The 21,723-nt window shown below is 38.8% G+C and overlaps 1 protein-coding gene and 1 long non-coding RNA gene across 10 annotated transcripts in view; one reads left to right on the top strand and one right to left on the bottom strand.

Moving 5' to 3' along the window:
- The window catches only part of MAST4 (microtubule associated serine/threonine kinase family member 4), a 286,733-nt gene that overhangs the window by 53,022 nt on the left and 211,988 nt on the right, over positions 1-21,723 (top strand). For 4 of the 9 annotated variants that reach the window (XM_086869392.1, XM_086869390.1, XM_086869389.1 and 1 more), the window contains exon 2: positions 6,814-6,967. In XM_086869392.1, coding sequence (XP_086725518.1) covers positions 6,814-6,967 — 154 coding nt within the window. Of the gene's footprint in view, positions 1-6,813; positions 6,968-19,739; positions 20,166-20,463; positions 20,736-21,723 lie in introns of those variants that run through there. The other 5 variants (XM_086869394.1, XM_086869408.1, XM_086869399.1 and 2 more) reach the window with 5 other exon arrangements.
- LOC147648496 (uncharacterized) lies at positions 10,112-20,480 on the bottom strand. Its single transcript, XR_015281097.1, has 3 exons — positions 17,375-20,480; positions 16,613-16,745; positions 10,112-12,047 (listed from the first exon to the last, which is right to left on the bottom strand). It is a non-coding gene; the product is annotated as an uncharacterized LOC147648496 (long non-coding RNA).

Genomic DNA, 21,723 nt, shown 5'->3' with positions numbered 1-21,723 from the left:
GCTTTACAGTGGGTTTCTTTTTACTATGGTAAGGACATGTTTGCATTGCTATTGTAGGTTGCATTTGTGTGTAAATCAAGTGTTGCTTTATGAATGATTAGCAGATTTCCCTGTAAACAAGACCTTTTCTGTCTCTAATCTTTTTCAATCCACACTGAGCCTAGGTTCTTACTTTCTGTGTCTGCCATAGCTGATGGACTTGTGTCACTGTCCTAACAAGGAAACTGGAGGTCATGGGGGAAAGTGAGATAATCCAAGGCTTGAAGTCTAGACTGCCATTAGGCTGGAGAACTAGTGAGGTCTTTCAGCCCAAGCTGAACAAGACCTTTCTCATGGAGAGACAATGCTGAATTTAAGATATGTGGGATAAATAGTGATCTTCCTTCCTCATCTGTGGTGGTGGAAAAAATAACTGCTTGTTTTTGAGGCATTGTGGTAAGGAACAGGGTAAGAAATGGGATATTTTCTTGTACACTGAAATCCTTGTAGCCTGTTGAGTCTTCCTTTGTATCCACTCTTCACCTTCATTTTCCATGGCTTCTTGGAAGTGATGCTAGTGTTTGGAGAAGTTTCCTTTTATCTCTGTGCCATAAGTTATTTGTGGTTCTTTTGCAGAGTCTGCTCTGAGAGCTGTGGATATTCAGAATAGTTGCATAGTTCTCCCAACCCTACTCAAAACTAAGGTGGATTGATACTGCTTGTGGGTAAGGGGAATGTAGAGTATTTCAACTATCAGCTGATTGAAATGGAACTGTTGACAGTCTTGTTCAGGTGATGTGTTTGATACAGATTTGTGGAGACTCGGGCAGCTCTAGATTGCTCAGATTGCACCCACAAGCAGAATTCCTCAAAAGCTGATGTTGTTGTGACCAAAAGCAGTGGATTCCTGTGTGCGGCAGACATGAGTTGTTGAAGGAGATCTATGGAAATTTGTTTCCACCTCTGCTTGTGATGGTACTGTTAGATAGACTTCTTTTATATCTGTGTGATATACCACCACTGTGGCATTTCCTCTTCAAGTCTAACTTGGTTCTACTGAGTTCTTGTCAGGCATCTGGAGTAACTAAACTGCACTATGCTCTTAATTGATTAAAGTGTATTTTTAAATGAATTCTAAGATGCTTTTGTAAGGTATGGTCCTGTCTGTTAATAAGATTATATTCAGTGTTGCTCTCTGTGTCAGTGCAGCTAATCAAAACTCATGTATCTGTGCCAAATGTAATTAGACTTAGAGAGAGTATTTAAATGGTAAGAACATACCTCTTCCTTATGCCTAGCTGCAATAAGTTTGTATAGCTTGCATCAAAGAAAAGTGCTTTACTGGGCTATTGTGTTCAGCAACTGTGCTTAAAATGCTTGCAAAGAAGCCAGACAGAGAGGCAGCATACTGAGAGGAGCCCAGTGAAAATAACATGTAGAAACAGACTGGCATATCAAAGCAGACTACTAGAAGCATAAAGGGTTAATCACTGTTGAACTATTGGTGGGTCTTAGCATGCTTGCTTCTGGCATAGCTTGTGTTTGAAGAGGCAAGAGACAGAAGGGATTTGTAAGGTTTGTGAAGCCGTGCTCCTGTTAAGCATTTAACTTTACAATGAGAATTTTTAGTGAATGAATCTCTCTTCCACGTCAGGGAAACTTCCATACTTTTACCTGCCTAGGGCTGGAGCCTGATGCTTTCTGACTTACACCTGTGATTTGGCATATTTCTTGGCAACGTACTTATTAGAGTAATTTTCTTTGGGGACTTTGGATTGCTAATGGGAAAAAAATCCTAAACAGTAAAACTACACTGCATATTTTCTACTTTTGATACACTACATGTGAGAGTTTTCAGGTAATGGGTCTTTTTCTAGATTGGTGCTTGACTGGAGGAGACATAAAATGGGTGACAGTGCGCACGCCTTCTGTGGAAACTTCAGTGACTGAATATGGATATAAAGCATGACCTGATGTAGGAAGAAATTGTGCTGCATTCAAGAGGAAGAAAATGGATTGCTTAATAGAACATCTTTGTTCGTATTTTTAAGACTGAATACTTGACCAGTATTTTCCAGTTTCTGTGGGAAGTAGGAATACTGCCTGTGGAGCAATTGAGGGAAGTTGGGGGTGAGGTAGTTTGGACAGTGAAACTGTAGTGGGTGTTGTAAAAAGAGTAGAGCTGATCAGATGAATTCAGTTCTTATTTCAATTTAATTTTTATTGGAAAAAGACACTCCATGTTGCAACACATCTCAGCAGCACAGAACAGCTTACTTTCCTTATCCTGGTTTATCAGTGTGATTGAATTCTCTTAGCTTCATTCACCTTGTACCACGAATTTTCTCTCTGAAATGCATTTTCTTTCTGACTGCCTCACTCCTCATTATGTACTCGGCTCAAATTGCGCTCCTGAACACTGATGCAAGGTCTTATTTTGAATCAGTTGTCATGTCCTTAATTTTCATAAGGACATGTGGGCTGACGTACTTGATGTGACTATTCGATGATACAATTATAAAGCCGAGAATTCATTCTAGCTTTAGAATAAATACATGATTGTAGATAGGTGGATTTAATGCTACTGAGGTTTTAAAAAATATTAGTATAATCCTTTCTGAGTAGGTGAGCTGTTAAAAGCCCATAGTACAGTATGGGAATAATTTTCTTCAGAGGAATGTATCTGATTCTGTTCACACAGAAAATTAATAGTTTGAAAATACAGGAAAAAAATGTTTAAGAACATATTGATTCCTTTGTAACTGAAGGAGACTTTCACTCAAATTCCTTTCCTGTTTCTCCAGGATCTCTAAATCTACGTGTAGAAGTCTATGGTAAGAATATTTTGATATTCTGTTCTATATAGTTTTTAAACCATTCTCTTCTAATAATACTCTGTTCCTTTTTGTAAGGTTCATACGTGTGAGGGGAGCAAGAAAGGATTTGTGATTTTATCTCCTAAATTTTACAGTGCTTCTGTAGAAATTCATCATACCTATGACATAAGCAGATAGATTTTTTTATCAAATGTATGGAAAAATGGATTGGAAGAAGTAAATATTGTAGATCAGTATGCTTGTCATAGGTTGGTGTTTGCTGTGTGTTTTCTGTTTTTCAAAGTGCCTTTGTTGAGAAGGTATTATTTAATGTTGGGGGAGGGAGGCTTTTAAATAAGTTAACTATCCATGCATTGTGAATATTAACAGCAGACTGGTGGCGAGATGTGCACTGATTAAAAATCCCTCTCTAAGCAGCCTGTATACACTTTAAGGCTGACTTAACCCCCCTCATAATTTAAATACAGGGTACTGAAATACACTTGTTTTCACAGTTTCCATTTTTCACTGTTTTCATTTTTTTAGCTTAAAAAACCTGCCCTCTGTTATCCCACTGCTCCCAAGGTCCTGAGGTGTTGAGAGAGTGGTATGGCTGCAGCCTGAGTGCAGTAATAAGACAGTGGGCAGAGCATGAGATAGCCAGATACTCAAGATGTAACATGAATGTGTGTCTGTTGGAAACTTCCTGCAGGGATTCTGCTATTGTATTCCCTGCAACTTGCTTCAAGCAAATTTGACTGATAAAAAAGGGGAACCAGCCAAACCCTGGTTAACCTGCTGTGTTTGCATGCCATGCAACATCAGCACTTGTCCGTATAGCTACTAAGTATGAAGTAAATACCAATAGAATGATGTCTGTGGATGGGCAAAAGTGAGTACTGAGAAAGCAGCAGCTTAATTAAAATGATTTAAAATATCTCTGGTAGAATTTTAACTGTCTTCTAGATAGTTGCTTTAATGTTGTCCTGTGGATAGCAGTGTCTAATCATCTGATAAGATGCACAAACTGAACTTCCACAGTGTGCAGGTTTCCAGGAGGTCTTTCAAATAACCATTAACAGCTTTGAATAGGTCTTGCTATTAGTTATCTACTTGAATTTGATGTAATCTTCTTGCTGAATGATTGTAGTGTCTTTTTGACTGAATTAACCACTTTGTAGGATTTGAATATGTAAAAGATTACGCATCTTCAGAACCAACTTTGTGTTCCAAGGAAGTAGTATCTATATGTTTTCTGTTGGACTTGGATGCTCTGCCTGTCAGGATTGGAAGGAAGTTCTGTTGAGGGCAGAAAGCCTCCTCATCTGCTGCAAATGCTTTTACTTGAAATGAGCTCTGAATAGGGGTATAAACCTCTGTTGCTATCTAGAGGGTAGCACAGGAAGGGAACTTGCAAGCCTGGATACCTTCTGCAGTCCATTTCTCTCATATTTCCCAGGCATCCAGAGCTGTTTTGTCAAGGCTATTAAGGGGTGTATCGTTATCTACTCTTCTTGGTTTACTGCAGTATCAGTTAGAATGTACAGATGCCTGTCATTTTACATGCTCTTAGGTTATTTTGGGCCTTTGGAAGCAAAAGTGAGTCTTTGAATAGCTTCCAGAAATACTTTGTTGATGTATGTGTAATTGTTTCTGTGAAGTGAGAGTTGGCCATCAATATGAAACTACTAAATCTTGTACTCCATGTTGTTTCTTTGTGGTGTTAGACCTTAAAAATGTCTTTTGGTGTGATAGAGTCACTTAGCAGCAAGAGGGTACCTTTGTGAGAGAATGCTGGCATCAAGACTATGAGCTAATGGGGGCTAATGTTTAAACTGTCTTAGCTCTCAAACATCATACTTTTCTGAAGCTGGGATAGCATCTTAATTATGACTTGAAGACCTAGATGGTACTGTGCTGGTCTATAGAACTGTTTCAAAGTTTTTTCTGAAACCCTGAAAGTTATGAAAGTGGAGCACAGCTTGATTGGAAATAATGACTTTAAATCAGAGCGCATGTTGTGGAATGCACAAATTGATTCATTGTGGGAGTGACTTGAACAATCATAAAGTTTGAATACCTGGTTAAAAGGGGAAAAAATGAGAGAATGGATGATGCAAAATTCTGTTATGTTGGTGTGAGTGCTAATGTGCATGTATTGATTCTTTTTTTTCCTTCTGTGGTTTAAAAATTTTGTGAAACTTAGTTCAGGAAAAAAGAGATTTAAAACGTGGTTGGTTACTTTGAAGTGTGAACCTGTTTCAAGAAAGAGCGTGAATTTTTGCCAGTAACTCACCTAAAGCCTTGATGGGATCATGTCATTTTTTGATGCTTGGACTAATTTGGAGTGTAGAACTAAACAATCTCTGGGATCCATCAGTCAGGAAGCAGTTTGAGTATTTGCTTTTAGACTTACATCAAAGACTCTCAATATGGTGTTTTTTTCAGAAGTTAGCTGTTACCAGTTGCTTCCTTTTTAAAAGAGTAATTCATATTTAAGTTTTAAATTCACCTTGTGAGGTGTCTTAGAAGTCGTAAATACAAATATTTGTGACATGCCCATGTTTGTGAAAGATGAATAGTAACAATGGTTAACTAAATATTCTTTGTGACCCCAGAACCACTCAGTTTAGGAAATAGCTAAAGGCATGGGCTGTGAGTTAATCAAATACTTCAGTGTCTGTTGTGAACATGAATAATGAGTCTTAATATACTGAAGAAGTAGATTCAGAAATCAGTTGCATTTCTTGATGCATTAGAAGTGTGTGTACATTTCCAACAAGCTGCATATTTGATTAAAAAAATCTTTAAAACAAACTCCAAAACTAATCAAAATTAATCTGAAATATTGAATACATAGGGAACTAAACATGGGATTCAAAAATGCTTTTTAGGGAGGATGGTACATGCTGTGGGATTAACTGCAAGGAAGAATGGGCTTTGCTGTGCAAAGGTTCATAGATGTTTCTGGTGACCTTGACTCATTCCTTTCAGTGGACAAAAAGGATGAAAGAGTCAGGGATGCAGGTTATGCTAGATTTTCTGGCTGATAAGTCTCAGTACATGAACTGTAAAAATATAAGACCTAGATGTGCTTGACTTCCTAAAAAATTGTAGTGAGAATTAGAATGAGACATTAAATGTTACAGAAAAAAAAGTTTGAATGTTTTTTCAAAATGATGATACTATGCCACTGCAGCATTTACCAGAGAAAGAGGCTTGTAAAACGTTTTCTACTTTGCATACTTACATACCCTGCTTTTTCAGTATTTTTACTTTCTTAGTATTTTCTCACATGCATTTTGTCTTGTTTTTGTGGATTTAATCAAATATTGAGGCATTAGATATATTGTCAAGACCAGGCAGCTAAAATGCTTTGTGGATATGATGACAGGAGCCCAGTCTGAAGAATGAGGATCTGTATTTTCGCTAAACTTCAAAGTCAGTGTAAATGAATGTGCCTTTTATAAACAGGATAATTTAATTTTTCTCACTGGCATTGATAAATCTGTTTTTTATTATTTCCTTGGACTGGGCAAGGAAATTTACAGTTTGTTGATAGTGTAGTGCCATCTAGTGACTGCTGACATGGATGTGGGAAAAACCTGTCAAAGAAAAATGTTTGAAGATCTGGTCACTATTTGGAGTAGGTTTCCAGATCAGGTGGTTCACAACTGCAGAAATGCTGCTTTATGGAAGGTTGAATAAGTTGAGTTACGATCCCTTGTATCTTGAGAGGGGACCTCTGTGAAAGATGCTCTTTGTGTGAGAGTGGTTGGAGGTGGTGTGTACTGTTCAAGAGGAGAATGGCTTTCTTACACAGCCAAATACAAATCTGTCACTTACAAACTTTTTCTTTTAAGTTAGCAAATTAATTACCTTAAGATCCTTGGGACCTGATTTTTTCACAAATGCTATCATAATCTTTAGTTTAAGGTAACTTACATTTTCTTTTCAATGAAGGTAAGCGTTTAAACAGTATAGGTATATGTATTTTTTTTTTTTTGTTTCTTTGCAGCTTGATCACATATTATCACCTCCACCTATGCCTTTACGAAAATCCAGTAGTCCTGAAGTTTCTTCTGGCCTTGGAAGGTCTCCTAAATTTAAGAGGCAGTTGAGTGAAGATGGGAGACAGCTCAGAAGAGGAAGTCTTGGAGGAGCTCTGACTGGTGAGTTTGGGGCATGAGTAATGTCACGTGGATTAGCAGTTGTGGAGCTGATGGCACCTTGACCCTTGGTGTTTGCCTTGTGGTTGAGCTCTTTGGGATAGGTGTGAGCTCCACCTTGAGTTTCCATAAATCTCTTCCATGTGTGTTCCCTCACTGTTAGTGAGATGAATCATATTTGAGGTTCTGCCTCTAGGGGCTGCTGAGAGGTGTTCAGGCACAGCCTGAAAATCACCCGTTTTGAGATTTGCATGACTGCGGCATTTATCTTGCTGACTCGTGTGCATCCATCCATGCGATCACCTGCATCTTGCTTCTTCAAGGAGTTGAAGTGCATGGATGGTGCCTTTAGACTTGATTTCATTAAAGAAAATGTGATTTGGCATCATTTATGTGATGAAATATTCATGGGGAGGAACAGCATTACCAACTAGCCGCAAAGCTGTGGACTGCAGCTTCTCCTCTGTGCAGCCATGCAGAGGAAGCAGGATGCTTGAGGAGGGCTCAGGCCTTCCCCGCCCTGGTAGCGTCTTGTAGATATTATGTCCTGGTATTGTGACTGTGTACTGGTACCCCTGTGGCAGTAATGGTCACTGAAGAGTGATTGGTTTTGATTATGAAGCAAATTAAATACAAAAAAATAGGGACTTAATGTATTTCAAGAAAAATAATTTTTAAATTCACTAGAATATGAATTAAGTATGGTCCTAAGGTGCATAATGGCTAATAATTAGAGGAATTTGTTGTACTTAATGAGAGGGACAACAGATTTCAGTAAATTTACTGGAAGATAGAAATTTCACAGAATAACAGAACATGCTAAGTTGGAAGAGACTCACGAGGATTGTAAAGTTCAACTGGCCCTGCACAGCATCATCCCTAGGAGTCACACCATGTGTCTGAGAGCATCGTCCAAACACATCTTGAACTGTGTCACGATTGGTGCTGTGAGCACTTCCCTGGGGAGCCTGTTCCAGTGCCTGACCTCCCCTGGGTGAAGAGCCTTTTCCAGATACCCAACCTAAACCTCCCCTGGCATGCCTTCAGGCCATTCCTTCAGGCCCTGTCACTGCTCACCAGAGATGAGAGATCAGTGCCTGCCCTTGTCTTCCTCCCCTCATGAGGTAATTGTTTTATCTGTCTAAGTGATGTTGATTGATATTAGAATCACGTACATGAAATTTAGGTTAGAGGAAGCTGAAATGGTGTTTACTTGAGATAGCGCTGTCCTCGTCTCTAAATTCTGTGAATTGTTCAGAGTTGTTTTCACTTGCACATGAAAAATGGTTCCACAGTGGATGGAGCTGGCTCTTTTGCAGTAAGTGTCTGAAAAGTACTTTCAGAGTATTTATTTTTCTCACTTCTCTCCTACCCCTTTCCCTAACCTTTTTATGGAAGAAGCTTCAAGAAGTTATAGCAATACTTGTCTTTGTGTTCACCACCTTAAAATCACCTCTGTGGCTCCTGGTAAATAAGTAATTTTGTCCTAAAAGACCTTAAGGAATCTAAAGAACTTAAAAATTAAAAGGTCTCATACTTTGTGTGACGGAAAAACATGTGCTACTACAGGAGTTTCTTTTATTATACCATCACATAGTTGTTGCTCTGATTTTTAGTGTCACTAGTGTAAGATCTGTAATTTCGCTTGTATCTTCATTTTTATCTTGAGTTGTTATGAAGCTTTCAGAAACAGTGTAAGAGTATTTGTGATCCGTATGGGCTTCCATTAAATGTAAGTGACCTGTAGCAGACAAGTGTCAATTTTGGTAGCCATTTCAGTAAACTCTGTCAACTCTGGAGTGTTACAGCTCTGAAAGCTTGGAGTGTAAACCAAACTGCTGTTTTACTGAGACTAAAAACTGCCCGCACCATTATTTTTTCAGCAAGAGCTGGTGTGGTTTTTTAATTTTGTTTTGGTCTAAGTTTAAAGTGTAGTGGTGGTCTTTAAAAACTGATCTTTGCCATATAAGCCATGCAGATAAGAGGAAGAAGACAGCCTAATCAAAAACAAACACAGCAATTGTGCTCTGCTGCCAGAGTCTCTAGTCTTTATCGCTATGCTTGAATTATTGCTTGAGGCCTTTATAAAGGGAAATGGATATGCTTTTTGTCTGCATGCAATATGTTGTGCAGGTTTCTTGTCAGGATTTGGGAATATAGTGTGCAGTGATGTTAAACTGCTTTATTACCAATGCACTTTAAATGAACCTGAATACCCTAGGGCTTTGGTATCTTAAAATAATTTAAATATCTTAACAGCTTTCATGACACTGATTAAATTAATCAAAATCATTCTGATGACAGAAAGTTCTTTATATTCTTTAGGAATTTTTAAAAAACTGTTCTAAAGAAACCACTGCAGATAGAGAGCTAATTCCTAGAGCTGTTTCAAATGTTCAGTAGTCTGAGGTTAATAATTTCAATGTTATTTTGGTCCTGTATTTACATACCTTTTTTAACATACTGAAGTTTTGGGTGTTTTTAATATTTTTTTAATGCTTGAGAGTGATTTGCCACTCTAGTTTGAAACTATAAGAATCACAGTGTCATTAAAAAAAAAAAAAAAAGGAAGACATGGGGCACAAGAAATCCTTCTTGTAAAATGGTGAGTTGACTTGTGCTTGGTAAGGGATAACTTCTGTGCTCACATATTCCCTCCCAAATTTCTGTTTAAGTCTTAATTTTTGAAAAAATATTCTGGGTACATAAAAGGGGAAAAATATTTGAAGGCCTGTAATTTGAGAAAGTACTAGATTTTTAATATCACTACTACTGGTTGGTTACTGCCTTGCTTTATTCTTTCTCCTCCTTTGTTACTTTTAATATGCCTTTAAGTGCTAGCTTAACAGGGGCTATTAGTTCATTGGAAAGTAGTTTGGAAAAGTATCTTTGAAATTATTTGCAGTTCAGTCTCTGATCTGTTGTTAAAAAATATGCAACTCCTAAAATAGAGTAGGTGGGAGGAAGTAAAGCAAGACACAATATTCCTGGCTTACAAATTTGCAGAATATTCTTATGCAAGAATATTCTTATGAGTGTGTTTCTCGCTCTAAATGTTAGAAAGGTGAATTGCACTTTGTGTTTTACTTTACCTTTCCTTTGGCTGTTAAAAACATAGTATTATTGAGCCATAGAGCACAAGCAGTATTAACAATGAAAACAAACACAAAAAAATTTATTTGTTTATATAAAAGAGAATAGTTCAATTCCTGTAAGCCTGAATATGAATAGAGGTAAATAGATAGGGGTTCTATCTCTGGGAATAGATCCCAAATAAATGGAGTTTATTGAGTTTTACAGGAGGAAAAATGTTATGCAGGACATACAAGAGGAAGTAAAATCTATATTGTTGCAGTATACTGAATGACACTTAAAAACCTGAAAGAGTACAGTTACCGAGAATCTACTGTACTGAAATGACTGAAGTAAATCACAAAACTCTATATAAGAATATGAGAAAAATTGAGAATAATGTACTTTGGTCATCAGTAATAATAATGTAAGTAATAATAAATGTACTGATCATGATGATCAGGGAGAAGAGGGCTGGAAACCTGCAGAGGTGGGATAGAAACTGAAATTATTTTTGACACAGTTAAAAGACAATTTTTTAGCTTCAGGGAAACTAGAACCAAATTTTTTTCCCCTGAATTGCACAGTTTTAAGCAATCCAGGAACCACATGTTTTCAGCGACAAACAAAGAACACTTTTCAAAGTAGAAGAAAAATGAAATAAATGTTTTTGAGAATAATTCTATTATTGCATTCTATTGAAAATTGCTACGCAGCCACTGATTAAAGTTTGTCCAATAAAAGAAATGAACAGGGGTTCCTGGAAGCACCATGCTACTATATTTTGGATAAACTCCTTCAATATAATTGCTGCAACGGTATTGCTTTTCTTAATATTCATTGCCAAGGAGGAAGATTTCAGGAAAAACAGAGACCAAGTTTGGAACGAAAATAGCATGTGGCCTGCTATTAGTCTAGTAAATCTCCCATAATTAGTTCTTGTTGTGAAGTGCTAATAGTCCTGTTGAATTGAAAGACAAGATGAAAAATAGGATTTTATAACTGTGGTTGCTAAACATATGTATTCATGAGATTTAACAATCTCAGAGTAAAAGAACTTCAATGTAATTTATGTCAAATTAATCTTGTAATTTGAAAGGTCGTGTTTCCAACAGGTTATAAAGTTTTGGAAAATATGGTCACTTTACACTGTAATCAGTATTTGCCTTTTTCTCTTCTGCTGTGTCCTAACTTCTCTCTAGCTCCAGATTGCCCCTTTCCTGCATGAACACATGCCCATAACAGTGCTTCCCACATCCTTTGTCTGGGAAGTAAACTGAATCTTTAAAATTTTGTGCTGCTGAAAGTATAAAATACAATCCCTGCATAGGTTGTTGAAGTGCAAGTTAAGCCCTGTCACAAAGATAAGCTGTAGCTGCTTGTTTCATAACCCTAGGTCAGATAGAAAGGGAAAGAAGATTGCTTCAGAGACATACTGGTGCCCTCTGGGTGCAAGGGCATTGGAGGTGTGCTAGACAGAACTGAGAGGAAAGTATGGCTAGGTGAGATCAGCTCTGTTATTCTTGGGACAATAGACACTTTTTAATACACGTGTATTTAAATACCTCTTGCTGTAGCCTTAGATCGCCTTCTTAAGGATTTCTAATGGTACACAGACTGAGACTTACTGGTTTTGAATCAGGAGAAAAGATGTTTAATTAAAAAGCTGCTTTTCTGTGGTGACTGGTTTTCTTGATCTCCATAAACTTCAAAGGGCTGTCTATAGTCAAAGGGTTTTTGGCTTAAATTGTCTACAGATTTTAGTTTGCTGTGTTCAGAGATGCTTAAGTAGAATCCATAGCAGAAGGTAATGTGAAAGGATGAGAAATTAAATGAGCTTTTACCATGGAGAGGGTTTACCTGGCAAATCACTCAGACAAGCAAAACAAATTGCCCTTACTTTCATGTCTCGCTGCTGCTCCTGTCCTTGCTCCAAGATGGGCAGTGCAGCCCTGTTCTGTCTTCTCAGTTGCTGTGCAGCATTTGGAGATTGCTATCTCCCTTTCTACTCCTGAAAGATATGAGAACATATTTCTGGGCAGAGATCATATTTTTGAGAGTGCGGCAGCTAACTAAGTTGTTTCTATACTGTGCTGATAATCTCTGCTGTTATATATAAAGAAAAAAATACACTTTAGCTACGTACAGTTTGAACTTCTTATCTTGCCTACTGTTATCTCATCAGTAATGACTTGGAAAAGACTTCCTGGTGGGCTAATTGTGTCTAACTGTGGGAGGGCTGTTATCTGCTAGGCTTATATTGATCTTACACAAGTACAGGTAACATAATACATACTAATTTCATTTTATAGAATCTTTAATCCAAGGATTCTACAGCACTCTACATTAGTGGAATTACTCCATGTTCTTCTGATCACATATTGTCTACAGATCATGAAGAGCTGAAACCGAAAAAACTTGTGATTTATATATTTTTTTTCTTTAATGTTTTTGCTTTGATCAGCTTTCCACCTCTGAGTCATCAGTCATCCAAATGTGCTCAGCAATTGTTGTTATTCCTGTATAATTAATCTGTGGTTGATTTGAAATGAATTTGGGAATTCTCAGTCTGTTTTTTGCTTCAGAGATTCATCACTCTGCTAACACTAATTAGCAGAAAGATCAACAGCTTTATGGACCGTGAAAAACAAGCTGTTCTCTTATCCATGGGTTGGCATGTGCTGGCAGGCCTTGGAAGAGGAGGTTTTCCCCGTTCGTATGGAGGAGCAATAGGCAGTAGCAGAATTTTCACAAACATTGGGCTGTATAAATTGTCATTAATATTGTTGAAAATGGAGATCAGCTCATTAAGTCTTACAGTGTCAACTATTTGGTACAACTTGGTGAATGGGGAAAATTGAACTTGTACCATCATGTGACTTGTACCTTGAAACCTCTTTGGGAATGGGACCTTCCCATAATATATAACTGCTTGTCATAGGGATGATGTGATTAGTTTAATGGCAATATTAAAAAAAAAAAAGAGTTATTTCTATTAATGATGGCCTCTATCAGTGGTGTTCTCTAAGAGGAAGTGTTCTGTATTTCCTGTGTACATAATCTAAATTTCTTCCTGTAACGGGATAAATTAAACCTATTTACACCAGGAATATATTAATACAATGCATGATTACACCACTCCCTAAGAAGCCCTATGATTTCATAGCTGTCTCTGGGGATACAACTTGATGGACTGTATTGGCCCGTCCCCAGTCTCAGAAGCTGTAGTGCTGTCGGATGTGGGGCAAGAATGACTGCCAGTGCCAAAACTCTATCAGATGTGCCTTTTAATAAGAAATTTTGCTTCTTGCATTTTTCCCCTCTTAGAGCAGAAGTATTTCAAAATGGCTTTCATTGTGATGCATGTCTGGACTGGATGTACCCAATTTAGAAAGCTTTTTCAGCTGCAGCTGCCTGAGGACTCTCCCCAAGGACAGCAGAGGGAGAGTAACAGTCCAGCACAGGTGCTAACACCACTGGGCTCTGGGCTGCAAAGGTGGGAATGTTCAGCAGCCACATGTGTATGATCACAGGCACAATATGCTTCATTCATTCACTGCCTATCCAAAGCATATCTGGCAGTCTTTTCAGTTGCCTTCTTCAAAGGTTTCCTTAGAGCACCATGCCACGTGTTAAACTTATTCCAGAATTAGTAGAAAGAGACAGAAGCAATCTATTCTATAATTACATGGCTGAGGAAATGTTTTTTTTTTTAATGCTTTCAGTACAAAGCTGTCTTTTCCAGATGAAGTAAATATATTCTGCTATGAAATACGCATTTTTAGATGGTCCTCGGTGCACTGGTGTTTGAGATGACATTAGGTTATATTTGTCATTGTCAGTTACTTTCATCATTTGAGGCTTCAATCAGCCTGCATAGTGGAGTTGATTTTTACTTCCCTGTGCGCCTAGCAAGATAATTTCCATATTCTTTGACATGTCTGGAGTCTGCACCATGTAATAGTCTGAGATGAGAACAGAAGATATTGTATTCCTGTCTCATTATTTTGCCTTTAACTCCTCGATTGGTGCTTAATCATGCTTGTATCATCAGAACATGAGAAGTTGATTGTTGTTGAGATCAAAGCAAACTGTAGCAATAGAGTGCCTAATTAGCAGATATGTTTGCAAGCTGCCAGTTTTGAAGGAGGGAGAAATAGAGTCTAACCCTCTTTGGGAGCCTTATAAAAGCAGCTTGAATATTGTTAGGAGTCATTTGTCATAGTGGGAAAACAAAAAGTGGAGAAAATTAATATTTGTGTTAAATTTCTGAAGTTTGAGTTATACCTCCTTAAGGAGTACCCTAAGAGCTGTTGAATTAGCTGGCTCAAGTATGCTTAGCAGTCTAACTGAAGAAGCACAGATGAAAGAACTTGCCTGGACTTAGCTATATGCTTGTATTTAACCAGCTGATTAAGTAAATCTGGAGTCTGTGAGGCAGCAGTCCTGTTGCTGCTAGTACCTGAGCTCATTAGTGCTAAACTGACTGCAGCATATTTATAAATAAACTATAATTGCACATCAAGAAGACATGATCTATACTCCTAGAGGTTTAAGTCTTCCTGTTTTTTTCCCTGTGGTCTCTCTAGTGGATGTTGTAAAGCAAATGATTTTACCACATTTGCTTTCTCCAAGTCAGTTGCTTTAGTAATAAATTGCATGTACAGACAGAGAAATACTTGAGAATAGGGAAGAAACATTTCCTGTACTTAATCCTTAGTGAAAAAATTTATAGATGTTTTCCAGTGAAAACAGGAGCAGGATTTTCTATTAGGAAACTTTAACTTGGAAAAATTACTGAAAGCATGTAGTGATTTAATTATGGGCCATAACAACATATACATGAAACAAAAGAAGGGGTCACAGTTGGTACTGTAGAGAAAGTAGCATGTTAACACACCATTTCACATTTGTCTTAATGTTAATTATGAGTTTCTGGGCGTGTTCTTCATAGTGCAATGGGAGATGTTTGTTTCTTACCATAAATTCTGTTAGCAAAACCCCACACGCTGAGCTGGTAGAGAGTCTTGGCCACTGATTGAGGCAATTGTTCACATAATGTTGGAGCTGAACAACAGTAAATTTTTGAAGTCCTTTATGTTCTAGGCATAGTTTAGTTTTAAGTCTGCCAGTATCAGCTATCTCTGACCTCATGTATAAGATTCCCACTTTTGCAAAATTGACTATATGTTGAAAGGAACACAGTCTCATTATCACTTGCATGTGATACTACATGTGTAGTGTGCTTTTTGTAACATCATGTGTGCAGTGTGAAACTTAAATATCTGTTTTTCCGCTGTTATCGGAGTTACAGAACTGGACCTTGACATTTTGCTAGAACAGCTGTAAGCTGTAAAAAAGGATGTAAGGGGTGCAGTAATACCTGTATATTATATTTGTGTTATAGAACGGACTAGCAGTTTATAAGTTTCAGAACTGCATGTTAGAATTATGGGAAAAGGATCTATTTGTTGTTAAGATAAATAAAGTGAAGCAGTAGAGTGTTCTGGCTCTGTGCTCACTGATAAATACTGCCAACTAATTAATTTGCTGAGTTGTACTTCAATGGAGTTGTGAGGTAAGGAAGTAGTGGCATGAATGACAACTTCAATCTGTAGGGTGTTTTTATCATGTATTTATTGTTGTCACAGGTTGTCTAACAGTGTTATTGAGTTAGGTATTTTTCGTATGGAATACTTAAAAAACCCAATCAAACAAACCAACTGAAAACCCCAAACCTATCCTTATCCTTCAAATCTAATTAAAGGTTAGGGAGATTTTCTGGTGATCTCAAATGCATTTCAGATGTTACATTGCTGTCAAAGTACTTCAGTAATAGATTGCAAATAGTCAATATAACTTCAGTGAATATGTGTTAGCAAAAGAACTCTGAATAATTTCCTTACCAGCAAAATTTTGTACTGTCTTTTAAATGACTTTCAGTGAGAGAATTTTGTTCCAAGCATGAACCATTATTTCTGGGATGAAGGACTTACTCCTAGTAATTTATCTATTAACAGGCTTGATTCTGCATGCCTTTGTAGTTAATGGAGGCTTCATTTTCTTTTTGTATATATGTATTTTTGGATACAGATCTAAGCCTTTATGCTACTAGTTTGTGGTCCAGAGCTAGATGCGTCCTTTTCCAGTTCCAATTCTGCCAATATTGGTGAAATTTTAAGGTAGGTCTCCTGTGGTTTTTTGTGGTTTTTTTAAGTTCATAATCTCACCCCAAATTTTTGCCTTTGTGGGTCACATTTATTTCATGCATTGACAGCCAGAATAATAGAACTATGGAATCCTGAGTTAGAAGGGATCCACAAGGATCAATGAGTCCAACTCCTGGCCCTGCTAAGGAAGACCCAAAGAATCATACTATGTGCCTGAGAGTGCCACTGCTTCATCTGATTTTAGAAAGTGATACAAATATAGAGCATTTTAATTACAATAAAATTAGAGATTTTTAATACATCAAAAGTGAAAGAACTATAGTGAGTGTAATGGGATTTTTTATGAAGGCTTCTTCTAGAGTAACAAAAGAATTTGTAATTCCGTCAGTTGTAAGTATAGGCTTACCTGGATAATGTTATGTTTAGAGGATTGGCTGAAAGGAAAATTTCACCTCCTGTATCAGACTGGGAAAGTGGCATTGTTCATTAACTTCAACCATGTATAGCTGAGTAATTTTCAAAACATGCTCCTTTAAGTTCTGGGCAACAAATAAAACATTATTAAAATGGTATATTTTTTTTTCTTTGCATGTTGGTGGTCATTTGAAACTTAAGTAAAACTTGATGCAGCTACAATAGAAAAAGGGAAAGTATTGAAAAGTTTCCTAGTGATGACTTCAAATCCATCCACTCTTTTACTTGGTGGCTAATAGCTAATGGGAACGATGGACTTTAATTCCACCCCTCCTCCCTGCCCCCAAAGATGAAAATAGACCCTAAAATTTGCAGTGTCCCCATAATTTCCTACAACTGGAATGTGAGCAGGAGTTCAATTTGAGGCAGTAAAGCTAAGTGCCCTAACTTGAACCTAGTAAATATGAAGGTGGGAGACTATGCCTTTCACCGGGCAGCTGTCTGAACCTGGAGTGAGGCTTCATTTACTTGCGGTGGTAAAAGTGGTGGTATGTTGCTTCTATGTTGCCTTGGTCTTCACTTCCTGCTGGTCAGGCAGTTTGTGAGTTACCAAAAATTTGGTAAAATAAAAAAGTTCTTAAGACCAATGTAGCATTAGGAAACAAGCATTCTTCATTTGGCCAGATGCACAGGGGAATAGCTTTTCCCAAAGCCATGCATTCTGAATACAGGGAAGTTCCTGTTTATATTTTACCTATGTATTGATTGATTGTCCCGGAGTATGATAATGATTTCCCTGAAATCATTAACATATTTTCCCTCCCCTTTATGCATGTGTTGTTCTGTCCTGCGGGTCTCTCTGGTAGTCCCTGGTGGTTGTAGGTCCTGATGTTCCTGTCGACCTGTCTGAGCAGGACACAGGGTCTGGTGAACTTGCAGTTCTCCTTACACAGTGGACATCATGCAGTTCCATAGGCCAGTAGTTTTTGGAGAAGAAGCACAGTGTTAGCTGAGCAGGTGTAGACAATTTATCATCTAGTCCCAGTAATATGCTGGGACTGCCATTGCTGCTCTGGTGACATGGGGGCAGGTGGTGGCTTCAGTCTTTCTTCTGTTCATATCAAGACCTGTCAATGAACCCAGTTCTTTTGGGGTTTTTTTGTGTTTGGAAATACACCACAGGTAAGAAGAGGGAGCAGTACCCATCTGTGTTTCTTTCTTTGCAGAACATTTTTATGACCCGAGTACTCTGCAGTAGAGTCCAGTTTTCTCTTCTACCGTGGCTTGTTGCTATTGCTTTGCTCATGCTCCTAAGGCTCCCCAGGAAGAGGTGTGTAATGAACAACCCACTTGACACTGTGCTTGGCAAGACTGACTTGTCCAGAGAATAGGTCCTTGAGATCATCAGTTACATTTTTGAGTAAACCAGTGAGGGAGAAGCATCTAGCTTTCTGTATTTTTTTTAAATATTTTGCACTTACATGTTACATTCCAGGGCTGCAGGATCATGTCCAGGGAAGCTACAGTTAGCAGTGACCGACATAGGACTCAATGAGTCAGGCTTCTGCTCAGGAAAACATTTACTCAGCACATCAACAAACTTGGCTTAGATCCAGAGACAGAGACCCCAAGACAGAAGGAGGGTGGTGAGTTTTATGGGACAGAATGTAGTAGTTTAGATTCGCCAATTTGAGTTTCCCAGACAATGCACCAAACAATGTGGTGGGTTTTAGCGCTGGCTAAGATCACCAGGTACTTACTTATTTCTTGTTGTGAGATAAGGATTAGGAGAAGGGCAAAACAGGCTTAAAAGTTAAAAGGAATAAAGAAACGTTATTAACAGGACTACAAGAATAAGAAACCAGAATAAAACCTCCCTCTACCCAACCTTTCCTTTCCCAGCTGACAATATAGAGGCAAAATTTGGGATGTTAAAACAGTCCCAACTATACAATAGTCTTTTCATCAGTCTTTGTAGGGAGAGAATTTTTCTCTTGTCATGCCATGAAGACTTCTCCACAGGAAAGTTTTCTTGTGGCTTTTCATTTTACGAATAGCAGCCACCTGGGCATAAATTATGCCATCGTGCCCTCTTCCCAGTTTCACAGCCCTCCTAGAGGTGTGTCCATGGGCCATGAACTCAAGGGGTATTATTTTAAGGATGAGTTATTCAAAGGCAAAGGTTCTTTCCATCTGTCTCTGGGATCATCTCTTTGAACAGAGTTTTACTTCTTCTCTCCCTGGGGGCAAAGGTGATATGCGGAATAAAAGGAACCTTATAACTCGCAGAGTAGTTATAAGAGTAGGTATGAATTTATTCAGCGCTGAGGTGCATGGGGATATCTCCTCCAAAAAGCATGCACACCTTTTTGATTAGGTTTTCCCTTTTTATCCTTTACAGAGTAGGTTTACACGATAGGCTTAATAACATATGCATTTCTTAACCTTGCCTGTCTTCACTTCATATTACAATTAGCTCCATGCTCCTTTCAGTCTTTTGGTCACCTTTTGGGACTTCAAATTCGTTTCTTCCGGCTTAGGGTCCGAGGAATCTCCTTTATCCTGTGGTGCCTTTGTCTTTGCATCTTGTTTGTGTATTCCAGCTCCTTATCTTATCTTGCAGTCTGACCCTTTTTCCTGTTCTTGTGGATTAGGGTGTCAGGGTATGGTTTTTGTCAGACACCCCTTTTAGTCAAGCATTTCTTCCTAATTCTTTATTTCTCTGTTTTAAAGGGTCTTCATCAGATCTCATCTCTCTCTCTGTTCAAGTGTCTCATGGGATCATAGTTACTCCAACATCTGCTTAGCTTTGTTGATGTGTACCTTTACTCAGATTTACAGCTTCGTTTCCCTTCGTACTCTTTCATGAATTAAAGGAGTTATTTTCAGAACATTACTGTCCATCTCCATGGCCCTACCAAAAGAATATTTCAGCCTATTAGAGCACGTCATTCTCCTTCCATTTGAGGCTTGATTCCTTCTTTTACTGACCTTGGTGTTTTCATGTTGTCTTTCTATGTGTCATCACTCTTTTCTCTCCCTTGAGAGAGGATCGAGGTCTACAGATCTATTCTGTAGTGAAAGGGTTAAATCTTGTCCTTTGGCAGGCAGTCACAGTGTTGGATTTCAGGCCTCGATGGTGCCTCCCTCAGCCTGGCAGCCGCTGGGAGGGGCGGACGGTCCTTGGGCTGGAGCCGTCAGTGCGGGCCAGAGGTGGGGGCAGGTATTGGTGAGATGTCAGCAGCCGTGGGCCGGCACAGCCTAGGACTGTGGCCCCCAGGGAAGGACTTCACTCACCCCGCCGGAATGGGACCCAGAGGGTTTCCTGGGAGAGGCCGCAGCAGAGCTCGGCCCGGCCTGGGGGTACCCCACAGTCTCCATCCCCTGCCTGGGAGCTGCTGGGGCCCAGCCCGGCCCCACCCCCAGGCTGCACAGGCCGCAGGGGAGCAGAGCCAGCCTCACCACAGTTCTGATACCTTTCAAGGCCAGAAAAAAAAGAGGACGAAGTTCCTGGGCTTGGGTTTTTAAAAGGTGTTTTCACAGAGGTGAACACACTTTTCAGTGGTGCAAAATCCTGTCAGTTCTCAGAAGTGGCCAGCTATTGGCTTGATCTTAATCACAGAAGAAGGTCCCAGCAGCTTCTCCCAGAGAAATCACCTCCGTGGGTGTTTCCCATTTCTTTCCCTAAATGCAAAACCACCACACAGAATAGGGGTTTTATAGGGGTCTAATAGGAACACAGTGAGAGAGAAATCCGAGGGCCTCAAACCCAATCAGAACTCCCTGGGCTGCCACCCCACGAGGGTCCAGAGTGGGGAAACTCTTCCTGGGCTCACAGGGCACATCCCCCAAGGCAGTGGGATGGAATCCACTCCTCCCAGGCTTTAAAGCCATGCCTCTCACTGCAACAGTGCTTACCCGAAACTAAATCTTTGCCTCCCTGGGCAGAGGCACCTCACGCTTACATCATAAATACCTGTAGTGGATTTAACAAGATAATTAATTGAAATGAGTATTTCTTGGCCCTTACCTTAAAGATGTCCAGATGGTAAGAGGCTATTTTGAAGGCTACTATTTCACAGCAGCTAACACAAACATATTGATGCTAGCTTCTGGTAAGTCTGTGGTACACTGTAATCATATACACACCTTTGCTTTGGACTAATTGTGTCTGTAGTTGCTGTTGGCCCATATTCAGATTTTTCCTTTTTAGCAAAGTATATGCCTGTCTTCTATTTGCAGTAGTGTAATAGAAAACTGCTTCTAATATTTTAACAAACAATGTTTCTATCAAAAACTTTCAAGATGCTTCCTCTGTATTTATTTTTGATTTTTGACTGCTTACAAATCAGACTTTCTAGTACGACAATCTACACTGTCCTAAGTACTTTTGCAAAGGTAAAATCTTACTTGGATGCCAAAACATTTTCTTAATGATATGTAATTGTTTAATTATCAGACACAAAGTTTTTTCTAAATTCTAACTGAAAATGGAGGATTTGTAGCTATTAGATTTGAGCTCATTTAGTAATTCTTAGCCTTTCTATTATTATACGCATTGGGAGGGACAGAGTAAGGAGAGGAGTACTTCAGCAGTAGGAAAGACTTTTCTGTTTAGAATAAAACAAAGCCTGCCTTTTGTGACTGATTTTTGTGGAAGTGTATGTGGTTTTAGGCACTTTGTCCTTATACAAGTAATTTTGTCCTTATACAGTAAGTATAACATACAATAAATATGCACATGCTGAGTGCAATAGAATTAAGAATTAACAACAATTCTGTTTGGCCCTTTGTCATGACCCACTAGCACAAGCGGGTGTTGTGAGAGATTAGTTTGATCTCAGAGTGCAAAAAGGACACCAAGGGATTTCAGTTTAAATCACAACAGCAATAAAGCATCTTTATTTTAGTGCCAGCATCATGGGTTATCCGATAGATGAGAGGGAAAGAGGGAGAGAGAGAGGAATAAAGAGGCAAAGAGAGAAAAAGGCGGGGTTGTAGCTACCAACAGATGAGACAGGGTCGCTGGTGTCTTCTTCCCTGGGGAGATCTCTCTTAGAAAAGTCGCTTATTGACTATTGTGGTGAGACCCATTGCTCTGAG

Source organism: Cyanistes caeruleus, chromosome Z (assembly GCF_971803275.1).
Source record: "Cyanistes caeruleus chromosome Z, bCyaCae1.hap1.1, whole genome shotgun sequence".
Lineage (NCBI taxonomy): Eukaryota > Metazoa > Chordata > Aves > Passeriformes > Paridae > Cyanistes > Cyanistes caeruleus.
This window is presented reverse-complemented; position numbering and strand designations above follow the sequence as displayed.